Consider the following 27765-nt stretch of genomic DNA (forward strand, 5'->3'; position numbering starts at 1 on the left):
TGTTTTTGTCCATGTTGCCATATTTTAACAATGTATCTTTCCTTGTGTCATTTATTTTGTAATTGAGTTATTTTTTAAAAATTATATTTCATTTCAAACATCTACAGAAGCATAGAAAATAGTTTAATAAAGCCCATACTATTACTCAGCTTCAACAATATCATCATATGGCCAATCTTATTTCACTCATACCCCCCCCCACTACCTACCTCACCCACACTCCCGTCTAGATTTAAAGCAAATCCATCATATCATTTAATCTGTAAATACTTAAGTGTGTATCTCTAAGACATAAGGACTTTGTAAAAGCATAACCTGATCCCATTGCAATGCATGAAATATAACAAATGAATGCTTTGTGTCTAATATGACTGCCATGCCTGCTTTTTTTGTTTTTATTAGCTTGGTATACTGTCTTCCATTCCTTTACCTTCAGTGTTCTTTTTTCATTTTATATAGATATGTCTTTTATATTTAACATTCATGCCGTATTTACTTTTAATCCAGTCTGATTATCTTTTAATAGAAATATATGTGATATTTGTGCCATCTCATTTATATTTTGACTTATTTCTACCATTATATTTTGTTTTCTAGTTACCATGCTTTCTTGTTTTCTTTTTTTTTTTCCTTTCTTCTGTTGCTGGATTGATTTCATTTTCCCTTTATTTCTTAGTTTTAATTTTGCATGTGAGTATGAAACATTTTATGTAAAATGATTACCCATTTTTTCCTTCAAAAATTACATTAAAAACTAGTTGCTTATTGGAAGTATCTGCATGCCTCTCGTTTCAACAATTCTCATTCTAGGAATTTAGATATACTTTAACAGCAGTCTTCATTTCATGCTTGTTTTGAAATAGTGAGCCATACAATAAGATGCTGTGCAGCCATTACAAGTAACAAGATAAAGTCAATATACTGGCATTTATAAATGTCCAAGATAAATTAAGTGAAAAAAAAGTTGCAAATATATTGTTCTATATTTTATAAAAGAACAATAATACTGTATATATATATATATATATTTGATATATATATATAATGTATACATGGAAAAATATACATAAAATCGGTGTCAATTATTTTCTCTGGGAGATTTCTACTTTGTAAGTTATGTTTTTCAGTTTTATTTAAATTTTTTTAGTTGAGGTTATTAGTTTTTAAACTGTTTACCTGATTTTAGTTAGAGTATATTTCAGGTGTGCTTCCCATTCTTTATCTCCTTTTTCTTTTGATTGAGAAATTAACTCACTCTGCATAGAACTTGACCTTCATTTTTATCCCTTAAAATAGTTCCTTTCAAATATTAGGATGTATTCGAAATCAATTATAAGAACTTTGAATCATATCCTGATTTTTCGGTCTCTGTTAGCTCTAAAATTTTCAGCTCTAATTCTTGACTATATATGAGGATGCAGAAACGGGTCTTTCATGTGAGTTGTCTCTAAATGAAAAGAGATGTGATTCTTCATATCCTTACAGGTATTAAAAGTACTCTGTTGTCACAGATTCAGGCATTTCTCTGAGGCTGACTAAGAAGTAAAGGTTATAACTCTTCCAAAGCACATTATTTGTAGTAAATGTTCTATTCAGGGGACTCTAAGTGATAGTCATCCTTACCGTGATTTAAGCAAAGGCTTAAAGTAAAAGTTAACTGTTCCCCAGGATTTTACAGTGCTGTGTTTTTCAGCCTCTAAGTAGTTTTTCCTTTACTGCTTATTCAGCATTTTAGGCTAATTTATGTTCTCTCAAAAATCCAATGTAATTTTTTTCCTTGAATCCATCTGACCTGAAGCTTCTTTCTCTGCATGGGAATGAAGTAGTTTATTCTAAAAATAGTTTTCTTGCTGCTTTTGTATCTGCTATTCTATATGTTCAGTGCCTTCCATGAGAAAGAAAATACTCTTTTTTTCTCAAACTGTCACCCGAAATAAAAATGTCAGGACAGAGCATCTGACTTAGTATCTAATGATAGAAAAAAAGCCTCCTAATGAAGAAATTTCCCAGGAAACTTTATTCACTGTCCTGAAACTCATCCTGGAATCAATCGAGGCATTATATTCCCACTGTGGGTATTAACAGTGTCCCTACCCAACTTATTATGTGTATTTCCCCCATGTACTGGACTCACAGGGTCAGCTCTAAACACTGGGACATTGTCAGTTGGGAAGGAGTCTAATTTTTTTTAATTTATTTATATTTTTAAATTTATTTTTGGCTGTGTTGGGTCTTTGTTGCTGTGCGCGGGCTGTCTCTACTTGTGGCTAGTGGGGGCAACTCTTCGTTGCAGTGCACGGGCTCTAGGTGCACGGGCTTCCGTAGCTTGGCTTGCGGGCTCTAGAGTGCAGGTTCAGTATTTGTGGCACGTGGGCTTAGTTGCTCTGCGGCATGTGGGATCTTCCCAGACCAGGGATCAAACCCGTGTCCCCTGCATTGGCAGGCGGATTCTTAACCACTGTGCCGCTAGGGAAGTCTTGGAGGTTTTTTTTGTTTTTTTGTTTTTCTTTTTAATAAGAAGTAGAGCTTCCCTGATGGCACTGTGGTTGAGAATCCGCCTGCCGATGCAGGGGACACGGGTTCGTGCCCCGGTCCGGGAAGATCCCACATGCCACGGAGCGGCTGGGCCTGTGAGCCATGGCCGTTGAGCCTGTGCGTCTGGAGCCTGTGGTCCGCAACAGGAGAGGCCACAACAGTGAGAGGCCGCGTACCACACACACACACAAAAAAAGTAATTTATTTAAGAAATTTACTCCTGCCAAGGATAGAAACCAGATTTTCTCTTCCTGCTTGTATTGTGGTCTAGCCCACAAGAGATGTTCAATAAAATTTGACAGATTGTTTAATATATAGGTTATAAGTAGATTCGGGTAGTTTGCCTTGAGCTAGTGATGGGGAATTTAGGAAAAACAAAAGCGTGGCTCTCTACTCAGAGAAAGAAAGCACTCTTTATTTTGATAAATGCACTTGGTTTGTACAAGTCATGTCCTTCAGGAAATGACAAAGTTAAACAAGGCCTTGTTTATATGAAAATCTAGTCATACATATAGAGAATAGAAGGATGTAGCACTTTCTCCATTTATTAATGGAATGGTGCATTTAATCATATCAGAGTATGGTACAAATTACCTTATAATGGTACTTCTCTAAGCAGCGTTCCCAGTAAGGATCTAAGGGAATACATATGTGAGTAACATGTTGTTATTGCACTCAAAAGTTTTCTCTGGTGAATGGTTTCATCCACCTTTCCTCCTCCATCACCATAACCACATGTTATTTATTACACACTTATTATATGCTAGATAATATGCTAAAAATACTTCATATATATTTGATTTAATCCATACAACTTTGAGGTAGTCACTAGGACCCCCATTTTAAAGTAAACAACCTGAGATTCAGAGAGCTTAGATAACTTAAATCAGTAAATGAAAGAACCGGGGTTTATACCCAGGACTGCCTGACTCCAAAGTTCTTGTTCTTCAATCTTAAATACTTTGTGCATGTTTTCACTTATATATAGTGTTACTCTCTTTTAAGGGAAACAGGCCTTACTGTTTGTTTCTAAAACCTTATGACCTTTATGGTCCCTTCTGCATGATTTCAACCTATGACCCATTTTACATTCAAGTATTCATGTAGCAGCTATGATGTGCATTGCCTCCTGATGGTTTTTGTCTTTAGTTTCTCAATCCTCCAATCTAGGATCAGTACTATTTAGCATTGTACAGTACAAGACACACAAAGGAGGCTGAACAGTTACAAATTAACAAACATAAAAAATAAGATTTTTCCTCCTTTATTCATCATGAGACCAAGAAAACAGGGATGATTTGGAACTGATTCTAGGTTTGCCCCTTGTACAGGGCAAGAGATATATTAAGATACTATGAAAATTCAGTGAAGTTAAGTAACTTGCACTTGGTCACAAGACTAAGAACCATGATTTGAACCTAGGGTGAATGACTCCAGAGTTCATGCTTCCCCATCCCTCTTCCAGCTCTCATGTATATAAAATAGGGAGGCTGTCTCTGCTTTGGCTTCTTCATTGGTTTGTGACGGTTCTGGGTAAGGAATGTGAAGGTCTTTTGCAAAGGATAAAACTTAAACAGTATTGCTGTGACATTTGGTAATTTGAGGTCCTCTGTCTTGTGGCGTTTGAAGAGCAAGTACCTCTGGGGATTTCTTTTTGCAGACCACAAATCCCAAGGAGGAGGATCCCATGCCCCACCCACCCCCTCCAACAAACACACACATACTCACCCTTGTCTTCCAGTCCTAGGTTCGCAAAGACCCTCTGCTCCCACAAGAGATGTTCACCCTAGAGGTATCCCTTTCCACCATAGTTGATTCTCCTTCAAGGCCCAGTGGAATGATCCCAAGCATTTCATAAAGAAACCTTAACTCAAAATCCCTTTTGGATTCTCTGCTGCCATCTGACATTGTCTTACCCCGCCATCATCTGGTGGGACCTCATGAAGCACATGGCAGACACTCAAAACTTCTCCTGTGGGGACTTCCCTGGTGGCGCAGTGGTTAAGAACCCACCTGCCAATGCAGGGGATACGGGTTTGAGCCCTGGTCCGGGAGGACCCCACATGCCGCCGAGCAGCTGAGCCTGTGTGCCACAACTACTGAGCCTGCGCGTCTAGAGCCCGTGCTCCACAAGAGAAGCCACCGCAATGAGAAGCCTGCACACCACAACGAAGAGTAGCGCCCACTCACTGCTACTAGAAAAAGCCCACATGCAGCAACAAAGACCCAACACAGCCAAATAAATAAATTAATTAAATAAAAATTTAAAAAAAAATTCTCCTGTGCCTGCCCACGGTACTCCTCCACCATATTAACAGAAAGGTTTTGGAACCCTGTCTCTACTCAAGGGATATCTAACAACCTCAGAGAATTGCAGTTATCCTGTCTGTGGGGCTTGTGATAGTGCCCTTCTGAAAAGAAAAAAGATATTTTTGTATCTTTTTAATATATTTTTATTGCACTTTATTCTAAATAAATTTTTACTCAGACCTCAGCTCCTTAAATGAACAGCTTCCTTGCATTTACTGCTAGCAGCAAAAACATACTCTATTTATATGTTTCTTTACAAAATTTACCTTGAATTAGTCCCTGGAAGGTTTTGCTTAAAACCTTGCTTAAAATTGACGAACAAATTATTCATTTATAGAGTCCTTGAGTGTCAACTTTCTTATAAATTGTTGAATTTCTTGCTCTTCTAAGTCACCCATTTGTGTTTGTAGCATGATTTTAAAAGAAAGAAGGGAAGGGATTTATAGAAAACCTTCTTTTTTAAAATTTCCTTATAGGTTAATTAAAGCATTTCAGACTCATTCATATCTGACTTTTTACTGTTGTTTCTATCTTTTAAATGTTGATTATGATTAAAGAGGTTGATAGTTTAGCCAGCTTTTAACACCATATTCCTCCTGAAATGCTAACATTCATTAGGCTGAATGGACATAAAAAAATAGGAACATTTGTCTTAGTCATAGTACATCTTACACATAATTCTCCTGCACTATGTATGCTTGTATCTCTCTGTTTTAACCTGTCTCTCTGAAGTTTTTGGATTTTAAAATTTTATTTATTTACATCACCCACTGCCTCAATTGCTTTAAACCAATACCACCATGTTTCTTTTCTCTTTTTCCCAAGGTTTATCCTGCCAATGCAATTTCTTCAGCATTACTGCTATCAGGCACTCCAGTGAACAAAATTAACCTGCTCACAGGAATGGTGTTCTAGTGTGATAATGATTTGATTTGCTGTCTCATTATTGATTTGTGCTCCAGCTTTCATGTTGAAACAGATCAAGTTCCTGACAGGCCCATTACTGTAAAGACCTCCAATCAACTGCTTTCTGCTCTAGGTCTGTCATTCAGGAGACAACCCCTGAGGATATATGTTATCAAGTCTTTTTCATCCCTGCTTTTCATACTGCCAGGACATGCTCTGTAAGCCATTATGATCCATGCATGTCTTGTCTTCTGATGCCCACAGCTGCATCTGTGGATCACACGTCCAGTGCTTAAGACCAGACTATAACATTGCTTGTGCCGTAAAGGAAAAAGGAGATAATTGCAGCTCTGAGTTCATTAGCATGGTTTGATACTCATTCATAGTACTTTGCTTTTGACATTTGATACGAGGTAAAGAAGTGAGATGATGGAGTTCTACCTCTATTCTGTTATGATTAGATCAGAGGTAGAGTGGGTGAGTGATTGTTCTCCAGTTACCAAACAGGAAGCTCACTTTGCCTCATCAAATTGTCACCCTCTTTGTATTAATAGGAATCAAGCAGAACAGTCCCTTCTTGCAACTTTTCATCTCCTGTCATATAGCTTAGTAAAATGTTTGCACAGACAGTTATTTGTTCATTTGTTTAATAGTAAACTTGGCAAATACTTCTTAGTATCTTGAAATAACCTCAAAATGATTATTTTAAAAATTGTTTCTTGCTATGGATCAGTGCTATTCTTTATAACATTTTTTCAGAAAATGTCAGCTGTTCTGATTTACCAGTGATGTCAGATTTCCATGTACCTTATTTTATATTTCACTCCATAATTGGGGTAGGTTGGAAAGGAAAATGCCAATACATACACAACATGCTAACCAACCTCACATTAAAAGAGTTTTTAGAAGGATAAACTTATTCCCAGGACTGTATAGGAATACTAGGCCGCCTCTTCACATTTTTCCAGCAGTGTGGAGGAATTCATTGTCAAGTCAGACCATGCTACATTTGAAGGTTGATCTGGTCAGTAGTGTGCATCTGCCTCTCTCTCATTTGCTTATTATCAAATAGAGCATGTCCCTGGTTCTTTAGACAGACTGAATTTATAAGGATCTGGTCCAAGAATAACCTTCATTCTTTTGACCTTCCACAGTTGCTTGCTTGCTTGCTTTCCCCATGTTGCATTAAGTGCTTTTACATTGGAATTGTCAAATCAAGTTTGGTGACTTTGTCAGCAGGAGTGAGGGTAAGAAGCCAGATTTTCCCATGCAAAGGAATTAATGCTCTTTTGTATTAGTAGTTCTAAAAATGGATTAAAATGTCTTTGATTTTCTAAACTGTGTGACTCACTTGGTTATTTACTTTCTCTAAGTGTCTGACTGTTCTTATATAAGGCTATTTGGCTGTTTCTGTTTTAGTCTTTTGAAGAATTCCAAGCTAAACAGATTAACTTGGCCAATATTTTGGAATGAACAGTGTATTTTTAACAATCTGGCAAATAAGTTAGATTCATTTGTGCTCAAATGAACCTTCTGGGACTTCCTTGGTGGCGCTGTGGTTAAGAATCCGCCTGCCAGTGCAGGGGACACAGGTTCAATCCCTGGTCCGGGAAGATCCCACATGCCGCGAAGCAGCTAAGCCCATGTGCCACAACTGCTGAGCCTGCGCTCTAGCCCGCCAGCCACAACTACTGAGCCCACATGCCACAACTACTGAAGCCTGTGTGCCTAGAGCCCATGCTCTGCAGCAAAGAGTAACCCCTGCTCGCCTCAACTAGAGAAAGCCCACACGCAGCAACGAAGAGCCAACACAGCCGTAAATAAATAAATAATTTTTTTTTTTTTTTAAGTCATCTTCTTTCTTTGGTGGCTGCTGAGTACAATGTTTTCTATAATTTGCTCACAGAACTGCCGAGATTTTGTAAATAGAAGCCTGAGGGGAAATTTTTAGATCTCCAACTATCTTTGTTTATGGTTCTGAAGGTTTTAAAAGGTAAATGTGATAGATAATGTTTACTTTTAATAACTCAAGTTTTGGGAGGACTTTAAAAAGTAAGTGTTTTAAAAAATTTAGTTACTTATTTTAGAAGAGGATACCTCCTGAAGTGAAATCAATGCGGCACTTCTTCCAACCTGAGTTTGAGAAGTCAAATAAAAGGAGTTTGCTAACATAATTTGAACATAACAATTGAACATAACAATTGAACTCCATAATTTCAAAAGCATTTTAACAGTTTTAACATAACATTGTCTTATTTATTCCTCAAAATAATTTCATAAAATGAGCTGAACAAGTAATAGTAATACAGTATTCCCATTTGAAAAATAACTTGGAAATGGGGTTCAGTTGGTAAGTGACAGAATTGGTATTCAGGTCTGTCTTCATTGTTTTTTCTTTTCATTATGAAAATATTTAAATGTGTAATAACAGAATAGTTTGGAAAATTCCTATATACCCATTATTTAAATGGGTATAAGCAATTGTTAGTAATTTATATTTACTATATTTGCTTTATTTTTTTTTGGCTGTAAATTATAAAGGAAATTTACAACCAAATGACATTTTGACATTTACCCCTCAATATTTTATTAAGTATATATCTAAAGTAAGAAAAAAGACATTTCTTAATAACCACAGTACCATTATCACACCCAACAAAATTAGCAATAATTCCTTAATATTACCTGGTACACTGTTTTTATTCATATTTCTCTAGTTGTCCCCAAAATGACTTTGTTTTAAAAATACTAGGGTCCCAAAGAAGGCCCACACATGGCATTAGTTGCTACATCTCTTAAGTCACTTTTAATCTAGAATAGTACCCCTTACCCCATTTTTCTTTTCATGACATTAAGTTGTTTGGACACCAAAAGGCTGGTCTTTAGATTTTCAATTTGATGTTCCTTCTATTATACTAAGCTGCCTCAAATGTAAATTTTAAATGTTAAATAAAGAAATAAAAAATAGAAAACAACTTTGTCCAACCTGTAAAATTAAAAACAGAATTTTTATATTTTAAAGAGAGTCCATAGAGCAGTTTATTGTAACTGAAATGTTGCTATAACAACTAATTAGGTTTGACGTAAATACAGTACCATGTGTAAAATAGATATCTAGTGGGAACCTGCTGTATAGCACAGGGAGCTCAGCTCGGTGCTCTGTGATGATCTAGATGGGGGGGATGGGGTGGAGGAGGGAGGCCCGAGAGGGAGGAGGTATAGGTATACATATAGCTGATTCACGTATCATTGTACAGGAGAAATGAACACAACATTGTAAAGCAATTATACTCCAATAAAATAAAATTTTAAAAGAACTAATTTCATAAGCAACTTTAACATCAAAACATCCGAAGTAACTAGTAACTATATCCTTGTGACTTTTATGCTTGTATAACATTTTTATTAAATGTAGTTCATAATAATGAAGATGAACAAGTAAATAAATTCTAGTCTTTGGCAATAATATAGGTTTAGTCCAGTTTTGCTTTTCAGCTGATTAGAGAAGTGCAAATTGTACATCTTAACTCCGTTACATATTCTGTTGTTGCACATACCAGAAAACTCACGAACATGTATTTTGTTGTTTTTAGATACCTTGTCATCTTTAGTGTTCTTACCAAAGAGCAAGTATTAAATATTTGTCATGTACTATCAGTGGTAATAGTAATGTTATATATTTTTTAAATCATTATGTTCTATCCTTGTGTATCTCTCATGCCTTTATAATCTATCTCAGTGTCATGCAACATAGTCTGCATTTGACTGGCAGACTAGTTAAATTCCTAACTTCCAGAAATGGCAACAGCAAAGAATAGTGAAGAGGATAGGAAAAAGAGCTGAGAGTTGCCTTATCAGAGGGATTGGAGCAGTCACAGGAGACACACTGCCTTGTGGCTTATGGCCTGCCCAGTGGGCAGGGTGATATGCTTGGTTGATATTACTTCCTGCTCAACTGGAAATGATTACCATTTTTCTTACCATTTTTTCCATTGAGAGACAGTAAAGTCATTCCATGAGGATGCATCACTGTTGTTTTGCAAACCAACCTTGGCAGAAAGAAGGACTTGAATCTTTTGATTATTTCCACCTAACTTTTTCATCTCTGTACCTGCAATAACCTGTAGGCAGTCTTTCAAAGAAGTATATTAGAGAAAGATATTGAAATATTTGGGCACAGTAACTTGCCACTTTAAATCTTTGTTGCTGTAACTAGGCGTTTCTACCTGTGGGCTGACTACACAGTACCCCCTTTGGGAAACAAAGCCTGGTGAATGAAGACACGTTCTTTGCAGTTCTCTGTCTCTGTTTGTTATTCAGTGTTCACCAAAGGATTTAAGGATAAAGCACAGGAATTTGCTGTGTAAAACTAATTCCGTAGCTTTTCCTAATGGTCTGTAGAGTTCTGGTTCCCTAAGGCATAGTATTATTTCCTGAGTTTTCTTTGGTTTACATAACTAGTTTATCCGAGTTCTTTCCTCAGAATACAATAAATGAAATGAGATGAAACTGTAAAAATACTTACTAAAAGCTTCTCAAGTTAAATAATAAAATTATTTACACATAAAATAATGAAACATTTTAGGCATTTCTAGGAATATAACTACCAGGCACACAAATAGTGCTCAATAAATGCTTTCCTAAATAATCATGTTAAAGCTCTTTCTGATAAAAATGTGTTTTATGAACAGCATTTAAATATCTATTATAGATTTTTTAAATAATAGGTACATGAACAGTATTTAAACATCTATTAAAGAATAGATTCTTCTGAAATCTACTGATTAAAGTATGTTCTCTGATATACTAGTATAATTAAGTTATAACTAACTGTGTGCCTGTATTTCAAAGGCAGGTATTTCTCCTCTGTCCCTTCCAATTAATGACTACAAAATAAATGAAGTAGGTAAAGAATACTTGTCCTTCCTGGGAAAGGAATGTTTATATAATAGCATATCTCAGCCCATTTCTTAAAATGATTTCTTTTTATCCTATTTGTTTTTTTCATATATCTAGTATTAAGAAAATAGTAGTGTGGCAGCCACTACTCATCAGTCTCATTTGGTAAGAACCTAAGTACCTGTCTATTTTCATATTTTACTACGTAACCACATATGCACGAGCAGCGCTCATTTTTAAGAGTCTGATCATGTCACATAATCTTGATGGAAGTAATTATATCAGCAGTTCAGGAAATTCAAGTGGCCTTTTCTTCATTCCTCTTTGGATGGGTCAGTGCTGTTAAGGGCATTGCCAAAAGAAGCACAAGGTGATTTTATTTCAAGAGTTATTGATTCATGCTTTCCCTGTTTTGTTTCAGGTGGATCATCCATGCTATGGAGTATGAACTACAGATCCGTGGCGGAAACAAGCCAGCCAGAGACTTATATCAGTTGTCACCTAGTGAAGTGAAACAGCTTCTGTTGGATATTCTGCAGCCTCAACGGAATGGAAGGTAATGAGGGTCCATTGTTACCTACAGGACACTCTGGATTTACAAAAACTATATATATGAAATTAGTAAGGTATTAATAAGAAATAAAATGCAGCAGAGTATCAAAGACCAGTAGATGGGCAGTATACCTAGAGATACTAATTAAAATTGTCTTCAGTTGTGATTTTTGTGTTGATTTGAATTTTATACTTCTTTCAGGTACAGATTATAAATGTTTCTTAATTTTTATTATTCTATGCAGAATGTAACACTTCGTTCCACTTTGGTCAATTCCTCCCAACATTTTGGCATAAAAGTTTGGATTTGGTAATGTTACTTAAATATCTTGCCTGTAACTCTTGTCTCTCTAAGTAGACTGTAAACTTATTCAGGTAAAACTTGTCTTAGACTTAACTTGTGCTAACCTTAGAATAAAAACAAAACAAATACTTTGGATTGCATTGAATTGAAGAGTTATTTTTATTACAGAAAGTGCTTTAATAAAATTATTTAAGCAAGCATTTATTGAGCACTATCTGTGTGCCTGGTACTTTCCAAGGTATAGTTATATGCCTAGAAATACCTAGAAAAGAAGTCTTCTGCAAAAGTATATTTGAACAAATGGAAGAGCATCCTTGTTCTTAGACAGGAAAACTCAGCATTTTAAAGATGTCTGTTACAAATTTAATGAAATTCCAATAAAATTCCAACAAGCTGTTTTATGGAGTTAGACCAGTTAATACTAAACTTCCTGTGGAAAAACAAACATGCAAGAATAACCAGGAAAACATAAAACAAAGACTTGTCCTAAGAGAGACAGTAAAAATATTTAAAAGCCTTTATAATTAAAATAACATGGTGCTGGTACATGAACAGAAAAATGGAACAGTTGAACAGAATAAAAAGTCCAGAAATAGACCCCCCAAGAACATATGGAAATTTCATGTATGATAATGTCATGTATGACATCTCAAAATCATTGGGTCAAGGATGTACTTTTAAAATACATAGTGATGGGACAACTGGATAGCCATTTGGAAAAGATAAAATAAAATTCATACTTTATACTGTACTCGAGAATAAACTCCAAACAGATTAGTGATCTAAACGTTAAAAAAAAAAATGAAACCATACTAGTGCTAAAAGAAGACATGGGTTGGGACTTCCCTGGTGGCACAGTGGTTAAGAATCCATCTCCCAATGCAGGAGACACAGGTTCAAGCCCTGGTCCAGGAAGATCCCTCATGCCACGGAGCAACTAAGCCCGTGTGCCACAGCTACTGAGACTGCATTCTAGAGCCTGCAAGCCACAACTACTGAGCATGTGTGCCGCAACTACTGAAGCCCACATGCCTAGAGCCTGTGCTCCGCAACAAGAGAAGCCACTGCAATGAGAAACCCACACACCACAACAAAGAGTAGCCCCAGCTCACCGCAACTAGAGAAAGCCCGTGCATAGCAACAGAGACCCAACGCAGCCAAAAAAAATAAAATAGAATAAATATTAAAAAATAAATTAAAAAAGAAGACATGGGTAAATTCCTTTGTAACCTTGGTATGGGAAGGACTTTCTAACTATGATTCAAACCCAGGGGCAATAAAAGATTATTAAGACTATATAAAAATTAAAAGCAACATTTTTCATGGTGAAAAAATAGATAATGCCAAAAGACAACTGAGAAGCTGGAACAAAACATTTGTTACGAAGAGCTAATATCCAAGAATCTTAAAAATTAAGGGACAGGGGCTTCCCTGGTGGCGCAGTGGTTGAGAGTCCGCCTGCCGATGCGGGGGACGCGGGTTCGTGCCCTGGTCCGGGAGGATCCCACATGCCGCGGCGCGGCTGAGCCCGTGGGCCATGGCCGCTGGGCCTGTGCGTCCGGAGCCTGTGCTCCGCGGCGGGAGAGGCCGCAGCGGTGAGAGGCCCGCATACCGCAAAAAAAAAAAAAAAAAAAAAAAAAAAAAAAAAAAAAAAAAAAAAAAAAAAAATTAAGGGACAAAGAACCTAAGAGAAAAATGGGGGAAAATATGATTAATCAGTTCATTTAAAAAATTAAAAAATGGACCTTAAATATTTGGAAAGATGTTCAAACTAACTCATAATTAGAGAAATGTAAATTAAAACACATTGAGATACCATTTCTTATCTATCAGACTAGCAAAGTTAAACAGTATGGCAAACATTTGCTGAGGCTGTGGAGAAACAGACACTCCCATATATAGCTGTTGACTACAACTCTTCTATATGGGAATTGGACAACATCTAAAAAAAAGTCTACATTTGCACTTACCCTTTGACTCAGCAGTCTTACTTTTAGAGACTCACCCTGGAGGTTGCCTCCAACAGCATGAATAGATATTATATATATGCACAAGGTTATTCATTGCATCATTGTTTATAATTGCAAATTTTGGAATGCCCATGACCTTAGTCCCTGTGCATGAGGGATTATTTGAATAAACTGTGGTATGTCCACACAGTGGAGTACTATGAAGTTGTGAAAAAAGAATGAGTGTGGTCTCTATGAACTGATATGGAATAATTTCTAGGCTATATCGTTACATAAAAACAGCAAAGTAAAAGGCAAAAGATTTATATACTCTGAAGAGAAACCAGAGGACTTCCCTGGTGGTGCAGTGGTTGAGAATCTGCCTTCCAGTGTGGGGAAACGTGGGTTCGATCCTTGGAAAGGGAACTGGATCCTGCATGCATGCTGTGGCTGGGAGTTTGCATGCCACAACTAAGGAGCCCATGAACTGTAACTAGGGAGCCTGCCAGCTGCAACTAAGGAGCACATGTGCCACAACTAAGGAGCATATGTGCTGCAGCTAAGGAGCTGCTGAACTGCAACTAAGGAGCCCGTGAGCTGCAACTAAAGAACCCGCCTGCCACAACTAAGACCAGGAGCAACCAAAATAAATAAGTAAAATAAATAAAATAAAAATTTTAAAAAAAAACAGCAAAGTACAAAAGAGTGTGTATCATACACTACTCTTCACGTAAGAAAGAAGGGGATATCTGCTCATTTTTACAGAAGAAATACAGGAAGGATAAATCAGAAACTAATGAAATTGGTTACCTTCAGGGAGTGGGGAGGAACAGGGTGGGAAGAATGAAAAAAATAGGTACAGTGCAGTAGGGTTGAGGGTTGAGCAATACTTCCATCTGAATATACCTTCCATTTGAGTATACCATTTGAATAGCTCTGACTCTTAAACTATGTTAATGTTTTATATTCCCCAAATGTAAATGATTAATTAAAATTAATCCACATGTGGAAGGTACCCCAAATAGAATACAAATAGTAACAACTGACCCCAACCATATTACAAATGAATAATATTACCACACTGAAGGGGAAGGGGACGACAAGAATTAACCAAAGTACCTTTGGAAAACATTGACTAGACGCTGTAAAGCTAAACAAAAAAGAACTGCACACAAATCCTGTACTCTGTATAATAAATTTTTTCTCACAGAGGTAGGAATTAGCAATTCTGGAATTCATATATATATATATTTATATATATATATATGCACACATACTTACACACATAGTGTTATATATATGGTGTGTATACATACACACACTGATATTAAATATATAAGTAAATGTGGCTAATTTGAGCCAGATTTTTTTCACTGTTGGAAAATGTAGTTACAAATAAGGAAAGAAGAGTGGCTAGAATATACTCTGTGGTTTTGGGCTGGAATTGGGAGTATCAGTATGAATTGATGATTTTTACACAGATGTATAGGTACAGAAATAGATACAGAAATAAATGTGGATGTGTGTATGTGAGCATACATCCATATCTTTCCTAATTGTCCACTGAGAGAACCTAGAAGCAATGAAACCCCAATAGCAATGAGCAAACCTAGTGCCCAGATATTGATTTCCAAATACCACTTTCTAATAAAGGAACCAGAGTTCCTTGGAGAAATGGTTGATTCCAGGGCTGGGGCAAGAAAAATACAAGACAAACCTGGAGCATCTTGTGGTACCAGAAAGTAAGAAAATGCTCCAAAAAATTATAGAGGTGTGTGAGAAGGATGCTGGAGGCAAGGTGAAGAAGGCTCAATGGCCAAAGCTGGAACAATTTGAGCAAGAAAATAAATAATGATACTATTGGATTACATCCGGTAGAATAAATATCCATGAGTCCATGCTGATACAAATAGATAAATGGGAGAGAAGGGACTTGTATTACAATGGCATTCCAATTAATAAGTATAGATGGAATGATGGAAATAAAAAAATCACCATTAGGCAAATACAAGAGTAATAACTACTGCAGGCAAGAACCACTAAATTTAGTGGGTAGAAGTATCATGAGAAATGGAAAATTTGCATAATTTCAAAGTATTTCCATTCAAGATACTTTTTAATTGTAAAAAGAAAAATTATAACTTTACAGTGCAGAAACCCAGCAGACTCCACCTTAACCAAATGTTCAAGGTTAACATCACCAGTAATAAGATACATCAACATCACATACCCCCTGATATGATGTGCTGAGAAGGGTACAACCATTTCTGGGTATTCTTGTGAAAAATGCATAACCTAAGTCTAATCATGAGAAAACGTCAGACGAACCTAAATTAAGGTACATTCTACAAAATAACTGACATTTCTAAAATGTCAAAGTCGTGAAAGATGAAGATTGAGGAACTGTCACAAAGTAGAGGAGCCTAAGGAGACCTGGAAACTAAATGCAGTGTGGGGTCCTGGATGGAATCCAGGACCAAAACAAGATATTTGTGGTGAAATTGGCAAAATTTGAATAAGATCCATAGATTAGTAGTTTATTTCCTGGTTTCAAATAGTTGTGCTACTGGTTATGTAAGATGACAGAAGTAGAGGAAGCTGAGTAAAGAGGAACTTCATTAATTTTTTTTTTTACTTTTCTGTAAGTCTAATTTTTTCAAATTAAAAAGCCAAAAAAGTAAAATTAAGAGAATTCTTCTAAAATAATTCCTCCTCTGTGAGTATTCACACATTTCTACCTTTTATGTTGTTCTAAGCAAACATCTCCTTTTTATAGAATTAACCATGACTTCATAGAGCTCGGAAAACTTCTCTTTTGTTGTTGCCAAACAAAGGAAATAGGGGGGAAAAATCAAATGCAGAATATAGGATATTCAGTTTGCACACCCATTATCCAAAATAAAACGTCATGAAGGAACTCCTTTGGCTTTTTCTCTTTAGCATAGCACTGAACCCAGCCACACAAGTGTGGGTCTACCAAAAGAAGCTGTATGTCCAAAAGAGTGCCTCCTCATTTATGTAGTGATGTAATTTCATTGGTCCTCTTTCACCAGAACAAAAATGTCTTTTTCTGTTTACTGTATCATGCATAGCTATTTTCACATCTAGAAATACTGTTGGTCATTGCATTCCCACCTTGTAATTGATGACACATTTTACTCTGCAGCCGGTTTTAATACCAAGTATAAAAAGTTTATATTTGTTACTATCTTCAGCTTTTGTAAGAATATACTACTATGTCATTGGTGTGTTCTTTTCAGATTATGCAAATTCTGCATCTTTAGCAGTTTGTGATTGAAGTAACTGTTATATCTTTAAGATTTAATACTTAATCCATTAAAATAGTAGATCTAGAATTTTGACTCTTACATGTCGATTATTATGACATGTAAAATTTGGTAACTGATTCTTCAGCATTGGTACTTTGGCCATATTTAAATGAAGGTTTAAAACTAAATATAAGGTTTAAATTGACACATAAGGTTTAAAATAAGGTAATTTCATTAGATACATCATGCTTTTTTGAACATTCACCCACTTACCAGGTGTTTATTAAGCACCTTTTTTGGAGAAGTATATAGGAATGATCAAGCTATATATATCAATACAATGCCCATGCCTTCAAGGAGCTTACATTTTATTGTATGTAATTTTGAAATGACTGCTGCTGTGTTTTTACATTGAGCTGCTTTACATGTTAGAAAGTCATTTAATCACATAGTGAGTTGTAAGTAACTTACTAGAGAATAACATTTTGCTTGTTAAATTTCTTTAAATCTTGGGGGTTTTCTCCTTTCCTGCAAGCTCTGTTTTCACTTTGAAATATTTAGTAAACTCTGTAACACATGGTAGATAAGCATCATTGATGGAATTTGGCTTTTATTGCTCACTCTATTGGAACAATTAATCCATATAAAAGCCCTGCTTTCTGCCAGAACAAGCTTGTTTTTCAACACTGAGGCATTTTCTTTTGGTCTACAGATGTTGGCTGAACAGGCGTCAGATCGATGGGTCTTTGAATAGAACTCCCTCTGAGTTCTATGACCGAGTGTGGCAGATCCTGGAGCGCACACCCAATGGAATCATTGTAGCCGGAAGGCATTTGCCCCAGGTACAGCTCTACTATGTTTGTGTCAGTAAAGGGACTTCTAAAGGGACCTCAAGGAGCAGAGAGTTCTTTCCTTCTCTGCTTTGAAAATAACTTTCCTACTTATTCTGTTTTCTAAGAGTATTTAAAGTAGGGGTATCCAGATACCTGAAGGGAGAAAATAAGTCTGGTCAATTGGATTGGAAATATTTTTTCCCAATCTGAGTTCCTTTTATTTTTCAATTTTAGTGTTCCTCTATAAAAAAGCCTTGTTTTACAATGGATATTTTGCTTGAAAGTTGTATTCAATAAAAAAAATTTGTTTTATCATATTTCAGATGTTTCAAGGAAGTTCTCAGTTTAAATACACCATATGGTCAAAGCTTTTGCCAATCAAGCTATCCTTCCTTTGTTTGCTTATTAGTGAATTTAGGGTTTCTTATATTGACATTACTGAGTGGTGGTATTCCTTCCCCACCAACTGCAATGGGCCAGTGCGGGGGGACCTCACAAACAGGAAAACATACATTCAAAAGACAGAACCAAATCAGTCTTAAGAAACAAGGTGACTTAGTAATGCTGTGGATAAGGAAATTAGTAAAGAACTGCACTGAATGTGAAAAGTACAGTAACTTTTTAGGTCATTAGACAATCATTTAATTGAGATGTAACTTACTGTTGGTCCAAATGAATTAGTGTTCCCTCCTTTAGATGGTTTCCCAAGTTATGTAAACTGGCCTGCCTCTTTGATTTAATTATTTTATTTAATCCTGACACCTAAATCATTGTGCTTATGCACAAACAGGAATAATTAAGCCTTCAAGAAATGGAATACTGTATCTGTTTATAGTGTTGAAACATCAAGCAAATTATTCTTGATGAAGGTCTTTATACAAAGTATTCTTTTTTTATTGAAGTATACTTGACTTACAATATGTTTCAGGTGTGCAACATAGTGATTCAGTATTTTTATAAATTATACTCTATTTAAAGTTATTATAAAATATCGGCTGTATTCCCTGTGCTGTATAGCAGGGGTCCCCAACCCCTGGGCCACAGACCAGTACTGGTCCATGGCCTGTTATGAAGTGGGCTGCACAGCAGGAGGTGAGTGGCGGGTGAGTGAGCAAGTCAAGCTTCATCTGTATTTACAGCCGCTCCCCATCACTTGCATTACCTCCTGAGCTGCACCTCTTGTCAGATCAGCGGCAGCATTAGATTCTCATAGAACCGTGAACCCTGCTGTGAACTGCGCATACAAGGGATCTAGGTTGCGTGCCCCTTATGAGAACCTAATGCCTGATGATCTGAGGTGGAGCTGAGGCGGTGATGCTAGCGCTGGGGAGCGGCTCTAAATACAGATTATCATTAGCAGAGAGGTTCGACTGCACAGAGACCATAAAAAATCAGTTGCTTGCAGACTCATATCAAAACCCTACAGGGAATGACAAGTGAAAACAAGCTCAGGGCTCCCAATGATTCTGCATTATGGTGAGTTGTATAATTATTTCATTATATATTACAATGTAATAATACTAGAAATAAAGTGCACAATAAATGTAATGTGCTTACATAATCCCAAAACCATCCCCCCACACCCCGACCCTGCTCCGTAGAAAAATTGTCTTCCATGAAACCGGTCCCTAGTGCCAAAAAGTTCGGGGACCACTGCTATATAGTATATACTTGTAGCTTATTTATTTTATACATAGTTTGTACCTCATAGTACCTTACCCCTATCTTGCACCTCTTCTCTTCCCTAACCCCACTGGCAACTACTAGTTTGATCTCTACATCTGTGAAAATAAAATATTCTTAAACACACACACCCATACTCATTTTGTTTATATGTACCTAGGGTATTTCTGAAAGGACCCACAAGAAATTGGTAGCATTCTAGTCTTTGCCTTTGGGAAAAGGAACTGTGGTCTGGGGGGACAGAGCAGCTTTTCACTGAAAACCCTTTTAACCTTTCAGAATTTGAACTTTGTGAATCTATTATTTATTTTCAAAAATGAGTAAGAACTTTTTAAAAGGATTCTTTATGCTATTAACAAACTGTTGAGTGGTTCTTGTTGGCTGGCAGTATAGGTGCTCCAGCCCTTTCCCAGATGCTCTGTGACTATTGTATGGAGCAGCTCTGTCTCCTGTGAGTGGGGAACTGGCCTCTACTGTTCGTGTCCTGCTTCTTCTGCTAGGCCTGTGTCCGTGTACAGTGGACTCTGGCACTTTGTTAGCTTCTTTCCCAACCCCCACTAATACCTACCAGATATTCTTTTAATTGTCTAATTGCCTGGGCCACTTACATTTAGTACTTTCTCCTTGCTAACAACAACTACATGTTAAGTATTTTTATGTGCCAGGCACTTTTCTAAGTGCTCCTTTAATCCTCACAGCAGTCTTTTGAGGTAGGTACTTTATTGTTACTGTTTGACAGATGAGGAAACTAAAGCACAGCTAAGTGGTTTTTCCAAGGTCACACATCTAGGAAGTAGCTGATCCAGAGTATAACCCCCCTCCCCAGCAATTTGACTTCTGAGCCTTTTCTCTTAACTTCTCTGCTACAGTTGCCACTTCTTTCAGAGATGGGAAAATAAGGCAGCCTTGATGTCTCTTCTCTAGGTTTAACTATCCTGTTGCATACTAGCTAGGTTGACTTTTCAAATGAGATATATTAAAAGGAAATTGATGTGAACCCATGAAAAGTTCTTCCTTTTCTTCTGTAACCCCATTAATCTCATTGCTAGACATCTAAACAGTTATAATTACAGGCATATCTCAAATATTGCAGGTTTGGTTCCAGACAATTGCAATAAAGCAAATTACATAAAATTATCTGGTTTTCCAGTGCATATAAAAATTATGTTTACACTGTACTGTAGTCTACTAAGTGTGTAATAGCATTATGTCTAAAAAAAAGTACATACCTTAATTTAAAAGTACTTTATTGCTAAAAATTGGTAACCGTCATATAACAACACAGGGTTACCACAAACCTTCAATTTGTAAAAAAAAAAAAAAAAAAAATCTGCAAAGTGCAGTAAAGTGAAGCACAATAAAACAAGGTATGCCCATACCCTGTTGAACAACCAGCTTCATTTTCCCCAAATTAGGTACTACCTGTAAACATTAACATTATGTTGGATTGTATTGAATACAGAATACAATAGATGGACCATACTGAATATAAGACTGAGGCATTATTATACCAAACAGAATAACACTGCTGTCATTTGATTGAAAGGAGACATTTCTGCTGGGTCCCATTTTGAGTAGTACATAGGTAGACATTGTTAGGAGGCTGTGATTAAGTTCACTGTAAATCATCACTGAGGTAAAAGCAAATAAGTATGACTCTTCATCTCTGCATCTCTGGTAATAATTCTGGGGACTCCATCTGCTTTCCACCATATAAGCCTAACATTTAGAGCCTTTCTGTCCATCCTTTGAAGATTATCTACCATGCCCAGATTTGGTTCAGATTTGAGTTTATTTTCTGCTTTCATTTGGTTTGTGGAATGTGAATGGAAGATTTTGCAATACTCTTGTCTTAAATGAAATATAAAGAGTAGAGTAGAGAACATTTTTTTTGTTTTGCTTTTTTCTGCACATAATGTTGTTTCACTTATTTGTATGCATTTTTATGCTGCCAGCTCAGAAAGGACCTGCCACAGAAATGATGTTAATTTAATAGCAGGTGACTTACATGCTGAAGTCTGACAGCAAGCATAACTTCTTGTGTTAATTCTGAAAGCAATATGTACTCTTATTTGTTGTCTCAATTTTTGGCTGTTCCGTTTGTGTATTGAAGTGGTTTTCTAATATAGTCCTTTTTCCCTAAAAACATTAATATAATAAAGATAACTACTAAAAACAGGAGGTTTAATTTATCACAATAGTCAGCTGGTTGGCTTCAGTAATTTGACATATATAAAATCCAGTCATATAGCTGAAAATGCTCTCTAAGGTTTTGTAGAAGCTGAAAAAGATTATTGACTATAAAATGAAATTTTCCTATTAAGTGGGAACCAGGATATAACAATGCAGTATATTAATATTGAGTTATTTCTTTCAGCAACCAACCCTGTCAGATATGACCATGTATGAGATGAATTTCTCTCTCCTTGTTGAAGACATGTTGGGAAATATTGACCAGCCAAAATACAGACAGATAATTGTGGAGGTTTGTATTTTAAAATGTAGATTGCTGAAGAAGTGCTTTCTATCTGTTCCCTGAAAACTAGTATAAGGAAAGTTTGCCCAAGGGACCAGGAATTCCACTCCTCACCTAACCCAAATTTCCAGTTGAGTCCTGGAGAAGTTGGCCATCCTTCACCCAAGTCGAAGCACTTGAACAATTCAAACATCTTAAATCCATCAGGGTGGAAAGGCTAACTGCCCAACTTTCTCAGCTATACACTCACCCCCACAGTAAGTGCATCAACAATACTATGAAAGAGAGGAAGGGACCTTTTTCTATTTGTCTTTTTTGTGTGTATGTTTACAGAAATAACTCATGACTACTGTAGAAAATTTCAATAGTTCAGAAAATTATAGAAAAGAAAGCCAAAAATGTCTCTATATCCACTAACAATAGATTGCCACTATTATTTTGAGGGACATCTTTCTAGACGTCTCTCTGTGAACAGAGAAGGTGTGTAATTTTGTGTATCATCATTGCTCCATATAAAGTTAAATGCTAATGTATACACACACATGCATACGCATGTGTACACATGCTTTTTTGCCATTTTAAAACATTATATCAAATACATAGAGAGAAAATAAATAAATAAATAAGTAAAGAAAAAGGAAAAAAGAAAAAGAATACATAGAGAATCCCTCAATGAATGGATATAATTTATAGCTCATCCTCACTTTGTCTGTTTCTCTGGGAATGTCTCCATCAGACTTTGTGTTTCTTGAGAGTGGGTAATATGTCTTATTGATACAGAAGCTCTCAGTGAGTGCTGGACTGAATGTGGCACCTCCTAAAATCCAGCATGTCTGGAGCTACAGTCAGTTAAGTGAGATTCAGCCTTATCTCTGATGTGCCAGGATTTGGGAAAGAATATCAGCCAGTCAGTGTCATAGTATGTGGGAGTGAGGCAGAGACTGGGGTCAAGAAAACATGGGGGTTTTAGAAGGGTGAATGCCTTCCTTGTGCTGTTAACCTTTTGGTATCTTGCGCCCATAGTTGTCTCTAAAATAAAGTCATTCTCTTTTTAGAAGAAATCTACATTTAGAACTTGAGCAAAACTTCAAATTCTTTTGACTAAAGCCCTGCCCCAAGGTCTCCCACATTGTGACCCCTGGCTTTTTCTGTTTCCTTTGGTTCTTTCTGGTTCTGTTTGGGAAGCATTTCAATAAAATACATTCAGAAAGATTCCCAAGTTGGGAATTATGAGGCCTTTTTCCTGTTCCATGTCCAACTTAGGAGCCGTAATCATCATGAGAAAGTCTTTACCAAGCATTGTATACTCAGATACAATCTTTGCATATTACAGTTTGTCATATAAAATGAACATTACTACTTAGATAAGTGTATAGGGTAGCCAAACAATAGGATGATTCCTTAAACTAAGATAGCTTATACAAACCAAATAATGCTCATGTCATAAAGAGTCAGAGTTAAGTATATTGTTTAAAACATAACTGTCCCCTGAAAAATACTGTGATGTCACAGAATTATACTCATTTTGGGGTGCTAGACTCCCAAGTCATTTGATCCTGAGCCTAGATCCAGAATCTCCACTGAACTCATCTGCCTTCTCTGGCTTTGTTGCCTACCACCTCTTCTGAGGCAGCCTGTGCTCCACTGGACACTGTTTTGGTGTCTTGCCACCAAGGATTAAGGCCTGAAGACCAGAAAGAGTTCAGATGCTTTGGGTGAATAGGGCACTATGTACTGTTGACAGGATTAGAAAAGTCATTTTTCTAAGTTATTAGTTATATTTAAGTGACTAAAAACCATTTCCATACAGCTACAGGGATACATACAATGAAAGAAAAGTGAGGTTTCCAAACAGAACTCATGCTACTAATTTGCACGATTAGGAAGATTCCATCCATGGATGATCCTAAAGCCTATCATTGTACAGAACACACTGGAATATGAGGACCACACATCAGTCTGAATAAAGAATGAAAACATATCCAGACTTTGTCGCTTTTATGGTTCACATAATTGGCTTTCAATGTGTCTGTCTCTCCTAGTTACTAATGGTTGTATCCATTGTGCTGGAAAGAAACCCTGAGCTAGAATTTCAAGACAAAGTAGATCTAGACAAACTGGTGAAAGAAGCATTTTATGAATTTCAAAAAGATGAGAGTCGACTAAAAGAAGTTGAAAAACAAGTAAGTAGACAAAATAGCTTTTTGTAGAATTGGTTTTTTATCTCAATTCTTCAAAATATCCCTAATCTCTTATCATTTAACTTACGAAACAGATTTACAGAGTACTAGATAGAGTACTTGAGAGGCAGAGGGAAGTCTGATTTATTTAAGGAATTAATGTTACTTTTTAGTTAATTACTAGTCAATTCAGCTATGAAGTTCTAACTAAAAAGAAATCTAAGGAGAGATAAACTTTCCTTTTTATAGTTAGCAGTTAAAATGTGTTTTACCAGAAAAGAGCCATAGATTCCAGAAGGCTATAAAATTAAATTCTGGGGAGCATGGAAATGAGTAACAGGCTACATTGGTGCTGTGTACTACCTAATATAGTCCCTTCCAGGCTCTCTGTTTAATATTTTATGCTTGTCAGTAAAAAGGTTCCCTAAGTAAATAAAAATTATCAGCAAAGAGGAGAATACTAAAAATGTCTGTCTTTGTTTTATACACTGAGAAGACACCTCAGGAAAATAAAAGACAAACACAAGAAGCTCATCTTTTCCATAAGGAAATATTTCTGTGAATTTATTTTTCCCTCTAGGCTGACACTGACTTTACCTGTCAACTCTTTACAAACAAAAAAAATCAAACGACTTGCTTATTTTCCTTTGTAGGATGACATGACTTCTTTTTACAATACTCCCCCCCTGGGAAAAAGAGGAACATGCAGCTATTTGACAAAGGTCGTGATGAATTTGCTGCTGGAAGGAGAAGTCAAGCCAAGCAATGATGACCCATGTCTGGTTAGCTAGTGAGGAAGGTGTTAGAGATTCTGTTGAGGCAGGTTTTCCAGAAGTGTGTTAAGTTTGTGTTGAAGCTTAATCAAGACAGCCATTAATGTGTGGGCTGGTCGTGCTGGTGAGTGGTTGCCACACCCTTGGCAGAGTTATTGGACCTCTTGCATGCCATAAGCAATCTGATGGTAAGAACTGCTTATAATCAAGTGAAAATAAGTTCTCATGATTATGCCCACTACAGTAATAATCTTTACTGAACAATAGTAATCGTTTATGAATTGAAAGTTCACCACTGCATGTTTTATGATTACACAGCTCATCAAAATGAGTCTTTGCACTTTGGACTAAATTCCCACCTTACTGCCAATTAAATGAATTTTCCAACTAATTATGTGTACTAGGAATGAAAATATATGGGAAGAAGGGTAAATTTTTTAAGTGGCATTATAATGCTAGAAAAAGATACCAGTATGCATCATAAAAGCAAAATCAGCCAGCTGATTTTGATTCTCAAACTGCATTATTGATAATATTTTAGTATACAGAGCTATTGTACAATTTTTGCCTCATAAACATGATTGTGGTTTTGTATTTGTGCTTACTGTAGTGGTTGAACTAAAGTAATAAATCTATGCCTGATCAAATATATTCTTTGTGCTCTTACTAAAAACAAAATTTAAGTAAGATTATTCAGAAGTGTGGACTGTTAACCTAGTTTGTACTCATAAAAAACAAAATTAAAAGTCATTAAATTTTATTTCTGAATTAATGAATATATCTGGACACTTTTTTTTTTTTTTTTTTTTTTTTTTTTTTGGTACGCGGGCCTCTCACTGTTGTGTCCTCTCCCATTGCGGAGCACAGGCTCCAGATGCGCAGGCCCAGCGGCCATGGCTCACGGGCCCAGCCGCTCCATGGCATGTGGGATCTTCCCGGACCGGGGCACGAACCCGCGTCCCCTGCATCGGCAGGCGGACTCTCAACCACTGCACCACCAGGGAAGCCCTGGACACATTCTTTGTTCCCATTGCTCACAGTATCAAGTTTATTACTCCTGAATATTTTCATTTAATTGATCAGGAGATGAAATGGAAGAGAATCTATGGTACCTACAATTACACATATTTTATTACCAAATTTACTTAAGCAAATGTTAATAAAAATAATAAAGTAGATAAAACATTTAAATTTTATGAATTTATTTCCTTACTTAATATTACAGTGAAGCCCATTAATTTGAGCCCTGGCCCCAAAGAGAGTCATTTTTCTGACTAGTCTTATTATTGAGTTTCACCTGAGAAGTCAAACTTGTGACAAAAAATGCAGCCCATTTGTAAAATCTTGAAAGGATCTAAGAAAGAAAGGACAAAGTAGCTTCAGTGACAAGTCAAACTGATATCAAATGGATGCCGGAGCACATGAAAAAATCTGAAGAGTCAGGCACATTCCTCATAACTTTGAGGTACACTGCCTAGATCCTGCATAAGAAATCATATGTGTGCAGGTTGGCAAAATTGAGAAAAATGAGGTAAAAATCTGACCAAATAGAACTTTTTTTTTTTTTTTCGGAAGTCAAGGAGAAAAATAACATCTATTCAGAACCTGTTATGTATTAAGTGTTTCACATAAATTATAATATCAAATTTGCATACTGATCATATGAAATTGTTATCCCGATTTTACAGGTAAGAATACTATGGTCCAGATTATGTAATAAATTCCTCCACTTGTAATATGAAAAGAATTCAGACTTCTGTATGTCATTACAGAATCCATGTACTTCTCACTAGTCTACCCTAGACTGATTTTTCTTCCCTCTAATGTGATTGTAGTCTCAGATTGCCACATTTCCTGGTAAAACCCACTGGGGAGAAGCCAGTAACAGTTGATTCAGGCTATGGGGAATGATTTAGTTTAGGAGGAGTTCTCCTTGCTTCTTCAGGAATTCTGGCCTAAGGCTATCTTATCTGACTGCACTATCTTTGATTCTAAGCCAACCACTGGCTTCTGTCCAGAACCATGATCTTACTGGATTACAAACCACTTTTGCAAGCCTCCAGATAAATGCTGTAAGCGCTCATTGCCCACTGAGAATTCCTCACTAGTCAGTCAATTTGAGTTTTCCCTTTGACTCAGAGCATGAATCTGGCTCTGAAGAAAATTCCAGTAGTAACATAAATAATAGGAAATAAAAGTGATATCACTGAAATAATTTTTTTGTCTCTAATGATCAGTAATTTGAAAGAGCTAGAACAATTTATATTTGGCAATGTGGATGCATTTGAGTACTAAAGTCAGTCAAACTGTACAGTCTTTTCTCAGTGCCCACAGGAAATTGATTCCGGGACTCCCCATGGATATCAAAATCCATGGATGCTCAAGTTCCTTATATAAAATGGCATAGTATTTATATGACCTACATACATCCCCCTGTACACGTTAAATCATCTCTAGATTACTTACAATTCCTAATACAATGTAAACGTTGTGTAAATTGTTGCCAATGCACTGCAAATTCAAGTTTTGCTTTTTGGAACTCTCTGAAATTTATTTTTCTGAATATTTTTGATCCATGATTGGTTGAAATTGTGGATGCAGAACCCATGAATACAGAGAGCCAATTACACGTACACACACATGCAACAAATATATCTGTCACATTGTATTATTTGTGAACTCTATGTTTGCTATATAAAAATGCATCTTTTTGAATGACAGAAAAATCTTGTTCTGTTATTAAATATTTGATTCTTTTTCCTTAACATAAAAAAAATGCAGCTAATGGTGCTTTATTATTCACCTTGAAGAAGTACTGAAGATTAATTAGATTTGAGTGAAATAATCTGAACTCCTTAAAAAAACAGCAATAATAAATAATATTTCAGTGGGGAAAATTAATATGCACATAACATGCATATATTAAATGTATTTACATAGATTCAATTCCTATTATATGTGTATGTATGTTGAATTTATATTTATACATATATTTAATTTTTTCTTCAAAAACACACACATACATATATAGATTTGCCTTTCTTTGTTTGCTTATCTACAATAGTGAAAATACGTCAAGGAACTCCTTTGTGAATT

At 36.2% G+C, this 27765-nt stretch overlaps 1 protein-coding gene across 7 annotated transcripts in view; it reads left to right on the forward strand.

Moving 5' to 3' along the window:
- PHKB (phosphorylase kinase regulatory subunit beta) overlaps positions 1-25445 on the forward strand; it is a 198475-nt gene extending 173030 nt beyond the window's left edge. For 4 of the 7 annotated variants that reach the window (XM_059045655.2, XM_059045656.2, XM_059045657.2 and 1 more), the window contains 5 exons: positions 11072-11206; positions 17437-17566; positions 21618-21725; positions 23759-23899; positions 24550-25445. In XM_059045655.2, the coding sequence (XP_058901638.1) occupies positions 11072-11206; positions 17437-17566; positions 21618-21725; positions 23759-23899; positions 24550-24687 (652 nt within the window). In that variant the 3' untranslated portion in view covers positions 24688-25445. Of the gene's footprint in view, positions 1-5670; positions 7090-11071; positions 11207-17436; positions 17567-21617; positions 21726-23758; positions 23900-24549 lie in introns of those variants that run through there. The other 3 variants (XM_067018200.1, XM_067018201.1, XM_067018202.1) reach the window with 1 other exon arrangement.
- The last annotated feature ends 2320 nt before the right edge of the window (positions 25446-27765 follow it).

The sequence above is a fragment of the Kogia breviceps genome, chromosome 18 (assembly GCF_026419965.1).
Source record: "Kogia breviceps isolate mKogBre1 chromosome 18, mKogBre1 haplotype 1, whole genome shotgun sequence".
NCBI lineage: Eukaryota > Metazoa > Chordata > Mammalia > Artiodactyla > Physeteridae > Kogia > Kogia breviceps.